General features: G+C 39.6%; 1 protein-coding gene across 4 annotated transcripts in view; it reads right to left on the minus strand.

Annotated features, from left to right (window-relative positions):
• Positions 1 to 506: 506 nt before the first annotated feature.
• coro2ba (coronin, actin binding protein, 2Ba) overlaps positions 507 to 14,752 on the minus strand; it is a 55,811-nt gene continuing 41,565 nt past the window's right edge. For all 4 annotated transcript variants that reach the window (XM_032510420.1, XM_032510501.1, XM_032510459.1 and 1 more), the window contains exons 3-12: positions 8,252 to 8,368; positions 7,288 to 7,437; positions 6,317 to 6,481; positions 4,862 to 4,978; positions 4,628 to 4,732; positions 4,154 to 4,250; positions 3,729 to 3,841; positions 2,545 to 2,635; positions 1,271 to 1,410; positions 507 to 1,069 (exon numbers count right to left, since the gene is read on the minus strand). In XM_032510420.1, coding sequence (XP_032366311.1) covers positions 935 to 1,069; positions 1,271 to 1,410; positions 2,545 to 2,635; positions 3,729 to 3,841; positions 4,154 to 4,250; positions 4,628 to 4,732; positions 4,862 to 4,978; positions 6,317 to 6,481; positions 7,288 to 7,437; positions 8,252 to 8,368 — 1,230 coding nt within the window. In that variant the 3' untranslated portion in view covers positions 507 to 934. The remainder of the gene's footprint in view (positions 1,070 to 1,270; positions 1,411 to 2,544; positions 2,636 to 3,728; positions 3,842 to 4,153; positions 4,251 to 4,627; positions 4,733 to 4,861; positions 4,979 to 6,316; positions 6,482 to 7,287; positions 7,438 to 8,251; positions 8,369 to 14,752) is intronic.

A 14,752-nucleotide genomic window follows, 5' to 3' on the forward strand; every position in this document is an offset into this window, starting at 1 on the left:
TTAGCCCTAAAAACCAATGACAGCCAGCCAAGCTTCCCTTGAAACCATATTTGAGTAATGCAAGTCCACCTCCTCTGGATCCATGTCTCCTCTGCTGCTTTCCCACTATTTAAATAAAGAATAAAACACTTAAAGTGAGTGAACTACCCACTATCCTTGGGCAGAAAGACTGCATTTTGGGTAGCTATATGTCAGTATTGTTAAGTCAATCTATAGCCAGCAACATCTGAAGGTGAGTACAGAAGCTACGGGATTAGCAGCTGTGTGAAAAACATGATCCGTGTCTGCTCGTCTCATCTGTCAAGTGCAGTAGTACTTCACATGTCAGCCATTTTGAGATGATGTTGCAGAAACTGTGTCTGCAGCAGGGTGTAAGGCCTTGGGGAAGGAACATAGGAGCCAGTGACAGGATAGGAGTTTTTGTCCTCCAGTTTTGCCTTAGCAGAACATGGGGGTTTGGTCATTGTAGGGGGTTGTATGAGTTATGAGTGTGAGGTTGTTTTTTCTTTGCGTGGTGATCAAGGTATTGCAAGGTGAATGATTGGGTAGGCACAGTGAGACAAACACTCAGGAGGTCTGGCAGGAAATATGCAATAACTCATCGTAACACTTAAGGTGTGCTAGATAAAAATACGTTGTAAAAACAGATACTACCTAAGTGGATTGGATCTCAAGCCTTAAGTTTTAAGGTGGAAATCCATGAACACTGCCTTGTCTTTATTACTTATCATGTTTATAATTATTACAATATTCCCGTAATTGTGCCAGTAAAGAGATTATCCAACACCTATTGTATTATTGGGTGGACTATGCAGAGCAGCAGGGGTGAAGTTATGATAATATCAAAAAAGAGGCGTAGGAGGGCTCAGAAGCTTGTTGGAGGTCAGAATCGGGGGCAAAGGAAGCAGCTTTGCCAGTCCAGCAGGCTGAGAGGTCAGACATTGTTGGGGCTAACGTTCTTCAGGTTGTTAAGCTCCAGCTCCAGCTGGCGTATTCGCACGTCCTTGGTGGTCAGCTCTTCCTTCAGCCGCCGCAATTCATCCTGCTGCCGGAAGAACATCCGCAGGAGCTACGCACAGAAAAACAAAAACGGGAACAAGAAGTGTGACAAATACACTTACAAATACAATTTGAGAAAGTAGAGTGATGGGAAAACACTACAGAAGTTGCATTATTTGCACAGCACTTCAAAGCACTACTCTTACAATAGATCAACAGCAGAGTAGAGAAATGACAGCTGAGTGATTCAAAGCATGACTTCTTCACACACCTCGTTCTCTGTCCGGGGTGGTACGTTCTCCAGCAGATCGATCCCATTCACTACTACACTCTTCTTTTCCTTCACTGGGGCTTTGAACACTAACTGGTTTGGCCGTTGGTAACCCTCCTTCAGCGACATCAAGACTGGGTCTGTTTGCAAAAAGTGACCAAACCAAAACAAAAGAACAAAGAGGCTGAAGCCCTTCACAGATCACCAGATCAATTTATTTTGCTCCGCGTTGGTCTTAAACTTGTTGTGTCCTTCCATATGTACAATCATCTACTAACTAGTCTGCATACTAGAATCTGTGGTTTTTGTAATGTGAAGGAAAAGCTTTTAATAGACAGGCTGTAGGCCTTTGTAATGATGTACGATACTGCGGGGCTTTGGTTTTTTTTAACAATGGGGGAGTTATATAGTTTAGAGAATATTTTAGATCCAAAACAAAACTTAGAGCGAGACTGCGAGAAAATATCACGTTAACACATCTGTCTGCTTTCAGCACCATGGACAGCGCCATGGATCTGTAGACACACAGCACAGTTTAGGCTACTGATATTTCAAAGCCATGGTCGGGGCCATAGATTCTAGCTTGCACAAACCTTAGTCAGATAAAGGATCAATGAGTCAGGCATACTAGACTAACATATTGAATTAAAAAACCTCTCTGCCCCTGCACTCTCTCTGCTACTATGGAGTTGGAGAGTGGGCATGGCAGGTTAACAAAGCACATGCGTTTTGGTTACTTTGCGAACAAGGGGGATAGCATTGCCCATCTTCCCCCAACAAATCGCCGACTGTGACCAACCATGAAGAATAGGTGAGATGAGGTGATAAAAAAAAAAATATCCACTCCCTAAAACACGGGCACCTCCTGGATTTAATGTACAATTGGCTAATGTTGTAATGTAAAGACCCCACAATATGCAAATCAGAGTTTGAGTAAAAGGAAATATCTGTGGGTGTTTGCACCATGTTGGTTGGAGTACAAGCCATATGTTCAGTGAAGAGTGAGAAAAACAAGACAAAATAAATACACAGCGATTGAAGGCGACTGTATTTCATCCCCATGCCTTACTGTAGCTTTGTTTTTAGGTATCTGTCATGCCTATGGAATGTTTTCCAACACACAACATCATCGGATGCAGGATGGTATGATAATATTTGATTTAGATCTTTGCTATCATTGGTTTACAGTTGGCAAAAAATGGCTTCTGTTAAAAGCTTTTATAAACTACCAAAGGAGCATCAACAGTCAATCCATGTGTGTCTAAAGTGTTTACCTTTGTTGATGCCGCTCAGCCATTCACTGGCGGACAGCGCAGGTTCTGTTCCTGCTGTCATGGGGTAGAGGTCCTCCTGGTATGTGTCAGACTGCAAACCAGGAAACACCACATACAGTACATTCTTATTTTACTGATTAGATTTGGCACATGGTTGGAAAAAAAAATCATTGGTTGACCCCCTACCCTCCCTGTCAGATATTGCACTTAGAGAGCCAAGAACATCATCAAGGACGATACTCATCCTGGCCCCCACCAGTTTCAGTTGTTACCGTCTGGCAGGCGTTTTAGGTCTATACAATCCAGCACCGCCACATTTCAAAATAGCTTCTTCCCAAATGCAACAGTTTCCTTAAACAAATGCAGTTAGACAAACCCAGTCATTCACTGTTACCTCGTGCACTTCAATACTTGCACTTACATAATCCTTTCTTTTTTACTGTTTTTATATGACCTGTAACGATTATCTATTGTATTTATTGCATGCACCCAGTGGAGTAGCGCTCCTAATTTTGATGTATTGTAAAGTACAATGATAACAAAGGCATTCAATTCAATATCTGAAAAAAAAACATCATAATACAATGTCTTCAACAGGATGTCTTTGTTTCAAAGCATAAAATGTAAGCTCTCTGCATGGGTTCGAAAAGATTCCTTATCCACTCCAATGCCTCTTTGTTCTGTTTTGCTACAAACTAGAAAAACTCAAATGGATAAATGATAAATTATGCTTTTATGTTCCAATTAATAACCTCAGTCCTTGTTTGCTCTCAGCTCTGATTAGTTAGCCTACTCACTGTGTATTTCAGCTCATGACATGCAGAAATACTGTATGTCCAAGTGTTGCCAAGAGAGGTTGATTAAAGTCAGACTGAGTGGCCTGGTTAGCTCAGCTGGTAGTGCAGGCACAGAAATAGAAGTTTATTGCTCGATGCGGCGGCCGCGGGTTAGACTCCAACCTGCAGCCCTTTGCTGCATGTCATTCCCCTTTCATGTCTTCATCTGTCCTATAAAAATAATGCCCTCAATAAAATCCTTTTTAAGAAAAAGTCAAACAAAAAACTACTTAATGGCTCTTTAACCCTTTATGTGCCGGATAAATGTGATATGTGATATTGCAGAAATGATTAACAATGAGAGAACAGAGAAGAATCAGTTAATTCTAGTATTTCGTTCCCACTCACCCTTCTTGGCACAATCATCGAGATAGGCTCGATCAAACCCTTCAGGGTGACGAGCTTGTAGAAGCGGTACACCTCGCAAGCTCCCACATCCAGCCCGTGCTTTGGCATCACACCTGCAGACAAGAACAAAACGCGTGGGGTGACAAAACCATTTTGACAACATGAAATCCCTTCCCAGAATTCATGGCTAATTAGAGTCACATCAACATGAGAAAAATATCAAACCCGCTGCAAAATGACACAAAGTTAGTGGAGCTCATAACACAACACTGAGGGGACATTTCTTTCCCCCTTCAATGACTTTGATCCGTTCAGCCATGCAACACCACTTTTAGAAGAGTAAACCCCCCATCCCGTTCCTAAATACTGCTAATGAAGTGGTTAGGATCAATCTTTCACATGTTGCTGGTCAATAAATGACTTACCGAGTCCTTTCTGTGGAGTCGGGGACCTGAACTCCATTAGGTATTGTAAGAACGGCTTCTCAGTGGTAATCTCAAAGTAACGGATGTTACCGTCCCCCTGTCAGGGCGGCAAAATGTAGCTATTACTCTAGAGTTCAAGAAGTAGCTCAAAAAAGTTTCAACCACATCACTTTGTTTTAACATTCAGCTTCTTAAAGGTGCTCTGAGCTATGCCACGCGTGTTTTAGGCAACAACATTTGTTGTCACATACAGCACAACACACAACATCTCCTCACCATCCGTGAGCTGCCTGTCCCCAGAACACACTGTAAAAAAACGTGGTTTCTATAGACAGCCCGGGGACTACAAACGGCAGCAAAAACAAACTGTGCCAACCTGCACCACAAAGCATTCACCACCAGTGTTCCAGCGTTCCAGCAGTAAATATTACATTCATGAAAAATAATTTCCTTGTTGTGAGTGTTAGCGCTGACCTTGCCTGCCAGGTACAACATGTGTGTGTCAGCATCGTAGAAGGGAAACAAGAGTCCTGAGAGGCCGTCTATGTCCTCCTCAATAATTGGCATGGACAAATCCTCCTGGGAAGAGCAAGACACACACGCACACGCACACGCACGCACACACACACACAGAGTTAAACATACCCACTCGCTCCACCCATTCTGGCATCACACTCTGGCATAAGCCATATGGAGGTGTTGTCTGACCTGATCCCAGAGAGCGATCTGCCGGGTGTTCCAGCGTGAAAACCCTGTGGTGAGCAGCCGCTTCATGTTGCCCAGGAACACCACTCGGTTTACACGGTGGTTCTTACAGCTGGCTTGCTGATGGAGCAGCACACAAAGATGGAGCTTTAATGTTACATGCATCTGCTTGGAAAGTTCATTCTCTTACATATTACCAGTATTTATCTTTGTGACTATTGTATTGTGACAATACAGAGAAAGGATACAAATACATGTGTATGATGATTTACAGCAGGGGACAGCTTTTACAGTTATTCTACAAGCTTTGCATACCAGCATGACTATTGTTAAATCTCATTTACTTTTTTTAAAGAAATACAACATGTCTCTGTTGGAAGGTAAATCTGCATTTAAGGTACAGAATATTTTCATGGTTTGTCCCTTTTTCTTTTCCTGTCTATTGTACTCCCCCTACTGTCGGATCTTGATCACCTCCACTTGGTGCAGCAGGAGTGCAACACATGGGTCTAATCAGAAACCATTTCATGGTAATCAGGCGAGGTCAACCATGAAGTGGTTGAAAAGTGGTGTGGACTAGCTGCAGTATTTCAAAATTATAAAGTAAAATCAGATAGAAAACAAAAAGATAATTTGATCAAAACTTTGCCTCTTAAAAAAAAAAAAATATATATATATATATCATGGAGCTGCAATTTCTCCAATGACTTTTAGTGGCTCAAGACCTGCTGAAGAACCAAAGAGACGCCATGGCCAACATGTTGTGTGTGGGTGGACACCTGAACATGAGACAATATGTGATTGTATCTCATTCTAAAACTATTAGAATTAACCTGCTGCTATAACAACCAGTCAACTGAAAAGGCTTTCCACAAGATTTTGCAACCTGGTTGGAGGATTTTCTAACATATATATAGATATAGTGCAATTGTGAGGTTGGGTACTGATGTTGGGAGATAAGGCCTGGCTTGTTGTCAGAGATCCAGTTCATCCCAAAAGTGTGATACAATCGTTTGTGCAGGCTGGAATAGTTTGTCCACACTAAATTGTAAAAAAAGGATTTCTTTATGTGTGTGGGGGCATTGAGATGTTGAAATAGGACAGCGCCTCCCCTAGGTTTTGCAACAAAGCTGGAAGTACACTATTGCTTAAAATATGTGTAGCATTGATATTTTCCCTTAATTGTAGTAAGGGGCCCAAACCATGAAAAACAGCTCCAGAGCAAAAGTACACATACGTTTATAGTGAAATTTTCAACTAATATATGGACACTATACTTTTAAAATCATGTGGTAAATAAGAGGTTCATTAGAGGTCCATTTGATATAGCATATACTGTATAGGGACAAATTATTTCCTCAGTAGCATCAGTCATAGTTAAGGATATTTTAAACATTTTTTAACATTTTTCCCTCAATGTGCAGTGTCCCATAAAAATCCCAGCCCCCTCCCGCTGACCTGAAGGACTGCCCCGGAGCGCGGCTCAATGACACGCAGCTTCTTGTCTTTGCAGCTGGTGGCCAGCAGGCTGCCGTCTGTGTTGAAGGACATGCTGAGAATGACGTCAGTGTGGCAGTCGATCATTTTTACCGGTTCTCCAATCTCCAGGTTCCAGATCAGGACCTGACACAGTAGGGCAGAGCTGTTAAATGGCTGGCTGTGGTGCTTAAATGGATTTTAACTTGGTTTTTGTATGCTACTACTAACACATCAGAGAGTAGTCTCTGCTGATATCCAAAGTGAAATAAGATGAATATCTTCCGGTTGCAACAGTGCCTTAATGTCCCAGCTCTGTTATTTGGAAATCACTAATTTGGTTATACAGGCCTGTTTAGGGAAAGTCAAAACACAGGGCTGCAAGAAATGATTATTTTCCATCATCGATAAATCTGTCTGTTGTGTTGTGTGTGTGTTTTGGTAAATATATTATTCGTTAAGTCTAAATAATGACAGAAAATATCGAAAATGCCAACCACAATTTGTCCGAGCCCAATGTGTCATTTTTATACGTGTAGTTCATGTCGTATCTGACCAACACCCAGAAATATTTAATTTACATTGATATAGAATGAAAGGTATCAAGTTATTACATTTAAGAAGCTAGAACCAGCAAATAGTTGCATTTTTGCTTGATAAATGCCTTAGAAAAATGTATCAACTAAAAATTGTTTGATACATTTTCTGTGGTTCAATTAATTGATTGGTCCAACACAATTGTGTGTGATAAAAAATAGTTTCAACATTATAAAATGACAAGCTAAAAAACACAAATTGTCAATATCTAAAAGTATTTCAGTATCTAAGAGTGTATATTTCCTCTAACCTGTATTTAATATTTGTTAAATCATTGTGCTGGTGATCGTCACAGTGCTGTCAGTGGATAGTATGTTGATATGAGCTTGTTGTGTTTGGAGTCACTCATGTGGTACCTTGTAGTCGTAGCCAGCGCTGAAGAGGATGGCGCTGCTGGTGGGGTGCCACTCGATCACACCCACCCGTCTGCTGTGGCCGTACAGCTCCAGCACCGCCTCCGTCATGTTGCGCCTCAAACCGCCCTCTGGGATCTCCCATACTCGCACCTGCAACGTTCATATACACACAGTCTGTAAATATAAAAGGAATACACAGTGCGCCATAGCACGCATACACACATACAGAGATACTTTTTCATAAACAGGTCAAATAAGTACTGTCAGAGGCCACTTCAGGGATCTACAATCAGTTTGACACAACTAGATCCCTCTGATCAAAAATAGCACATGGTAGTATCACTGTAGCCCATTGCATTAGGATTAGATGGGATTACAGCTATATCTGGACGCTCTGTGTTGGACAAGAAGAGATTATCCTCCAACAAGTGAAAGTACTATATAGGACTCAGTTCTGTGTACCATGGCTTTACTATGCTCAGTAGATTAATGTAACAAGTGCATGTTCTGGGAAAAAAGGCTACCGGTTCTTAGTATATGTCATGTAACATCTGAGATTAATAGTAATACGGATTTAGATGTAATATTTTGTCTAATGTCATTTATGTAGTCAGTTACTTAACAGCTAGTGGATTTGTGCCTTGCTCAAAGGCATTTCACGTCATGTGCCATTTCCAGGCCACAACAACAACCACCACCAGAACAGCTGCCAGCCAGAATCCAATCACAAGCTTGCGACCAGTACAAACTCTCTGAATCAGAGATCCTCTGGCCATAATGGCTTGATGACCTCTTCGCCTTCTGGGCCAGTGGCTGTCAACCGTCCTCAGCATCTCACAACCTCATGATGTCACAGATACAGTATGTTTTTCACATCTTCACAGTCATATAATACCATTACCCTCTAAAATCAGCCTACCTGTGTGGTAAAAAGCAGATATTAAAAGGAAAGTGGGTCACTTACCGAGGTGTCCTCAGAGCAGGATGCTATGATGTTTTCAAAGAAGGGATTCCACTTAATATCCAGTACATTGCCTTGGTGGCCACACACTTTTGGGTAATGAGAGTCCAGGCGGCCAACCTGAAACAACAGAAGGATTTTATATTACGTCTACTTTTTTTAAACGTTTTCTAGTTTGAGCACGTAGGGGAAAGGAATGAAAATATGAGCATATTCAGTATATGATACATTGTACTGTGAGCCACATGCCATAAGTACAAGATTATAAAATAATGTCATGGGAATTAAATTGAGTAAAATAGAATAGATGTATACATGTTTTTGTATATTGCACATATAAATGCAGAAAAAGACACTCAGTATACTGTTTCTGTTGTAAAACAACATGTCTTACAAAAGAACATACAATCACACAAAACAATAGTAGAAAAATAGAAAATGTTTTAGATTTCCTAATAAGCAGTGATAAAATGATGAGAAGACGTACTACTGGATGCAAACAATTCAATCTCTGTAGTCATCTCTTCTGAGCAAAACTATGGTTTTATTTCTTTTATTGATGTTAACAGGAAAAACGAATATAGTGTAATAAAAGTGAAATCCCATCAGTGAGATGACTTCATCAATCCTGAACAAAACAAAACCCACCCGGTTATTGTACAGGGACAGCTGCGGCGCGTCATTGTTATTGCAATAACTCTCAGAGTCCACAGAGGGGCAGTGGCTCATAACAACAGATGACAGAAACCTCTAAATGTCAGTCATGTTGGCAAAAATGTTTGATGTCACTTCAATCCACTGACCTCTTTTTTTTATTTCCTCAGAGATTTGTTTAAGAGCATCAGGTCAGGCCACTATGAAATCCTGCGTGTGTGTGTGTGTGTGCGTGTGCATGTTTACATAAACTGTCCTCAATGAACCCCGTGGACTTACTCATGCATTATCAAGCCTAAAAAAACTCCACTATAATAGAATAAAATATGACTATAATAACACGTTATTAGCAGCATTTCTGCAGCTTAACCCTCAAAGTGAGAATGAAATAATTACAGTCAATTTCAAATTGCCCCCTTTGCACTCCTCAAACTGAAAACAATACATTTAGTTTTATTTTAGCAGAAGGCAAAATGGTGAAATACAATCATACAACATCAGTAAGGCTTGTATGTATAAGAAGGTTACATTTAGTTATGTTGCATAAAATGTGGAAAAGGTATCACATCTCAAGTTCAATAGGATAGACATACTGTAATTTCACTTGTTTAATTACGCTCACATTACAATAAATCAACGTGTTTCTGCACAAAGCCTTCTTCGGAGCATTTAAAATAGTCAGGTTCATTTAAATGATTTAATGATGATTTAGAGTGTTTCTGTAAATACAGCTGGGACCTGGGGACTAATTAATTAACAACCAATCAAATCATCTCATCCCATTGCTCTTGAGACATAGGGAAATCACGCGTGATTTTAACACCCTTACATATACTATAGCATTAAATTCTACAGCACAACATTTCTGGCCTTTGGGACCTTATGTTAGTTGGCATTAAAGATACTTATATTCCAAAAAGGCTTAACCCAGAAAGCATTTTAAACTCATTAAGTCAGTTTGTTTTCATGGTGTTAAGTGAGCTTATCTAAAACATTTCTCTCTGGGCCAGTTTCTTCACAACATCCCCTTCTCTAGTAGGCATCACCATCTCTTTTAGTTGTCAGCTAGTGTTTGCGCACAGTGAACAATATTAGCTTGCTACTGAAAACAAGCTTACAAGTTAGATAGCAAGCATATTTGTATAAATATAATCACGTACAATAATATATACAGTTTATATAAGCTATACACAAAAATAAAGTAGATCGATAAATGTATTTTGAATGTCACAATTATTAGTTTAGTTAACCCACAATAAATCAGCAGACAGGAAGTACATGTTGAAGAGCCCTGAGGTAGTAAGAAAAATGTTTCAAGTTGGCCAAAGATTCTGAAGGCTTTGCTAACAAGATATGGAACGTATGCCAAAAGCAGTAGACCTTGACAACAGTGATATGGGACATCAATAAAAGGAAAAGGAAATGAAAAGAAAAGAAGGAATAGAGGAGAGAGTGTGACTAAGCAAGAGAGAATGATTCATATACATAACTAACTCAAGGGAAAGCTCTTTGACATCCCCCTCCTGTAATTTTCTGGTAACCTTGGAACACAATAGACTCACTACACACATGGAAACTCAGGTTTGCTCCTACATGTAGGCCTGTAAAGATGTTCATTTCAGGAAAGTAAGCTGTAAGGGTAATGTAAAAAATGACAAGCCAAGCTAATGATAAGATTTGATGACACGTTAGCTTTTTCTATACAAGTGATTGTGAGGTTGGAACATGGCCTCAAAACATAAATACCATGGATCTAAGGGACCCATTAAGGTGGAACTAATTACTTGCAAAGACATAATGGCTGTTGAAAACCACAGTGTTCAGAGGGTCCATGAGGTACTATTAGGAAATCAGAAATTACAAGGGAACATGGTATAAAGAAAAGATAGCTATCTCTACCACAATCAAGAATACAAACGTTTAATTAAAAATATCAATGAAAATTGTGATGCTAATTTGTATCTGGCTGACTGGCAGGAAAGAGACGCAGATTTATGTTAAGCCTTATTGTCTTTCTGCAGCTCATTTCCTCTGTGGACTTGGATTTCCTCAGATGAGCTCTCCTGGTGATGCACAGATGTGCGAGCCATGTACCAGCGGCTCCAGAACACCAGAGGCACCACACTGTGATTATCAATTATTATTGATCTGTAATTCCCAATGCATCCTCATTACCACTGTTATTCTGGGGTTACAGTATTACTACAGTATATCCCATTCTAACATGCTGCATTTCACGAGATTCATGTTTTTTTTTTTTTTAAATATGACTCCTCTGGCTATAATATGCAATGATGTGAATGCATGAATCACATAACTGGAGGGAATTAATTACTAATGTGGATTTACTTCTACAAGTTTAAGATTAGAAAATGGGTCTTTTCTATCCTGCTGTCATTGTTAGTTTCTTCTCTAAATAATTCATTTGGTTGTTGCAGCTACACATCAGTGTAGAAAAAGAACGAGCTAAGTTATGCTTATTAAGGTTGAATTGATATCCTGCTGCTGTGGTTTGTCACATGTTAATGGCATGCTGTATGTGTTTTCACATTGTATGCATGTTCTGCAGTGTGGTCGCTGGATCACTGCTGGCCTCTACAGCAGAGCTGTTTATAATGACTTCACAGTGGCAATTAAATCTAACATTGATTATAAACTGTAGCAAAATAATATCCTTTTTCAAGAATATGCGCATTGTGCATAATATGTTGGTAATCCCCTTCCTTTAAATGACATTAAAACATGTGCGATGTATACTACTCTATACGGATGACTTTAGAATAGGCATCTATTCATACCAGCGTTTACGGGCCATGGGAACCTGGGAAATATTCTCTTACAGGCTGTTGATGCCGTTTTGCCCCATTGTTCATAGTAGTAGCAATGGTAGCAATGATAGAAAAAGGCACCACACCCACTGTACTCTCTTTCTTTGTCTGAAGTGATGAGGAGGTGTTTGTGACCTTATGTGTCAATTTCTGGGCCGGTGTGTGTGTGTGTGTGTGTGTGTGTGTGTGTGTGTGTGTGTGTGTGTGTGTGTGTGTGTGTGTGTGTGTGTGTGTCTGCCAGGTGGTGCCAGCGGCAGTCTATCCACTTACTAGTGGCAACCATATGGCTGTCTCGCCGGCTGTCATCGCAATATGTCTGCCATGCTTACACCTCCCTATTAGCCAAACCCACAAAAGATTAATATGCAGTTTCTTTTTGTGAACAAATTGTTTTTGTATTTTTGTATATATATTTTTTATGCATTTTTATTAGAAAGTGCAGATAGACAGAAAAAGGGTTAGAGAGAAGGGGTGGCATGCAGCAAAGGGCCGTTGAATGTTGAATTCAAGCCCAGGTTTACAAGTTTAAGTGTAAAAGTGCGTTGTATAAAGATTTTGGATTTCCTTTAGTGCTTATATTTTCATCCTTGTTTGTGTTTCTGTAATTTTTCTACCTTTTTTGAGTGATCTCATGTACATGGCACTCCACGTACGGCCTCTGATGATGACTAAAGTGAGCAGACAAGCTGATGGATCATTAAATTAACATCACAAAGACGTGACCAATTGACTTTAAAGATGAACGAAGAGTCATTTTAACTATTCAACACCATCCTGTTAGCATAACCAAATTAAATAAAATGAAAAAGATTAAAAAGGAAATATATATTCTTACTGTTCATCCTTTTGTTAACTGTCTTATACAAGTGGTCACTTATGTTTGCTGATTTGTTGTCTTGACTGGAAGGCATTGCATGAGCAGCCACCATCCGACAGAAACTGTCATCTGTGCTGCTGCTGAACATGAGAAATGCCTTTCCAAACTCGTCAACTCAGCAGAAACCAGAGGAAATGCTTATGCGCAAAGTGCAATACTTTAACGAGGAGGAAATCGATGAAGTTATGGTCTTCAGACAGTTCATGAACAGCTATAAAAAAAAGTAAACTGTTACTGTAGCTGATAATGTGCAATACGTATTCTTTTACCCTGTAAACAGATGATTTTCTAGTTGTTTGGTGCAAATGATTTGAATTATCAGAAAATAACCACCTTAATTGCCATTTCAAGTGGAATGGTCAGAAATAAAACTTCTACTTATATCAGCTCTTTTCTTGATATTTGCTATATGGGAATTTCCTGACTGATAAGACTTTTCTCTTCATTACTGGACATACTGAAAACACGTTTGCTCAGTACACCTCCCATTAACACATGCTATCTATTAATGTCTTTCTCCATCAATCCTCTTCTCTTTAAATTATACTAAACTATGAAATCATTACCTGTGAAACCAGCCAATATTTCCAAATCTTTTTGTCTTTGCCAGCAACCTTTTTACTGTATATATCATCATGATGCAAAGCATGCATTAATTTCATTATGTGATGCTGTGCAGCCCTTCTTCATATTCAAGAGCTCGAAACAAAGTGAGTTCCATTAACAAAGAGAGCTGCATCTGAACTCCCTAGAGACCTCTGAGTATTACCTGCAGCCATCTCCAATTTTAAAAGCCATTTCGGAGGTAAGCAGTGTAGGAGGACAAAACGAAAAAAAACTCATTTTTTTAAATACAAAGCAAAATGTAGCTGAGGTCTCCCTGCTTCACACCGCAGCAGAACTGCTCAGCTTACCAAATACTTCTTCTGCCTGACAACAGCTTGACTTGATTCTGCTTGGCAGCCAATAGCTTTTCAAGTACTTGGCACAGTCGCTCTTAAAGAGGTAAAGCACTTCATGGTTTCTCAGACTGATCTACAAAGTGGAGTGAAAGGCCAATTATGTTATAGCCTTGTGGAAAAATAACACTCATATTTGCACGGCACAGTCCATAAGACAGTCAAAACATAAAAGAAAATACCAATAATCAGCGTCACATAGGAAACACCTTAAGAAACACCTCAATTCACAATAGGCACATCAGCACCATTTAGAACTATTCTATACTTTACATCTTAAATGCAGAAAATACCTTTCACTCAAGTGTTAGACAATTTAGCCCTTTACTATCTGCCTAACACCTCTAAAATATGTGACAGTGAGGCTTATTTTCCATATTAAAATCTGCAATTCTGTTGTATAATAAATAACCCAGCACAATCAGTAGAGCAGAATTGTATTTGCTTAAGGTGAGGGAAATGTTCATTAAAAACAAACGCATTCCCTTTTCCCATAATGAGAACAAGAATATTACACTTTCCACTACAAACAGAGGCCTTTTGTCTTATTTATGGGAAATACCCCATATTTCACATTGGCAAATTGGCAAATTCTGCCCTGTTACAACTTAAATGCTGGCTTGAGGATCTAAGGCTGGCATGCTGTGCAATAGCAGGGAGTGTCTGTGGTGAATTTGTGCAAACTGTTTTTTAAACCTAACAGCCTACTGTGCTGTGAAGTAGCTGAAACCACAGAGTTCAGAAAAATCTGTGGAATTGTCTAAACCCTAAACAAATATAAAGTGTAATGCACCTTAACATCCTAAATGCTTTGACTCACAGTGAGTAACTTAAGCTATGAATTTTAATGAAACATAATGTCAATTTTGAAGAATGTACACATGCCTAAAGCCTGTAACTCTGAAATAGCAACAGCTGAGCATTTTAAAGCTATAGTCCATAGTTCCTGCTGCCCCCATAAGGAATTATAAGTAATGACAACAATACTGTTGGCGCGTCCACATGGTACAAGCCTTCCGTGACCGAGCATCGAACCTGATCTCCGTGCTGCTTTCAGATGCTAACGTTAGCTAGCTGGCTTTTAGACAATGTACTGTGGATGTGTTAAGCAATGTACTGTTAAAACTGTTACAACAACAACGTTTTTTCTTTAAAGTGGTATAGACAGTTTTCTTGGATCGAATAC

This window comes from Etheostoma spectabile, chromosome 1 (assembly GCF_008692095.1).
Source record: "Etheostoma spectabile isolate EspeVRDwgs_2016 chromosome 1, UIUC_Espe_1.0, whole genome shotgun sequence".
NCBI classification, from domain to species: Eukaryota; Metazoa; Chordata; class Actinopteri; order Perciformes; family Percidae; genus Etheostoma; species Etheostoma spectabile.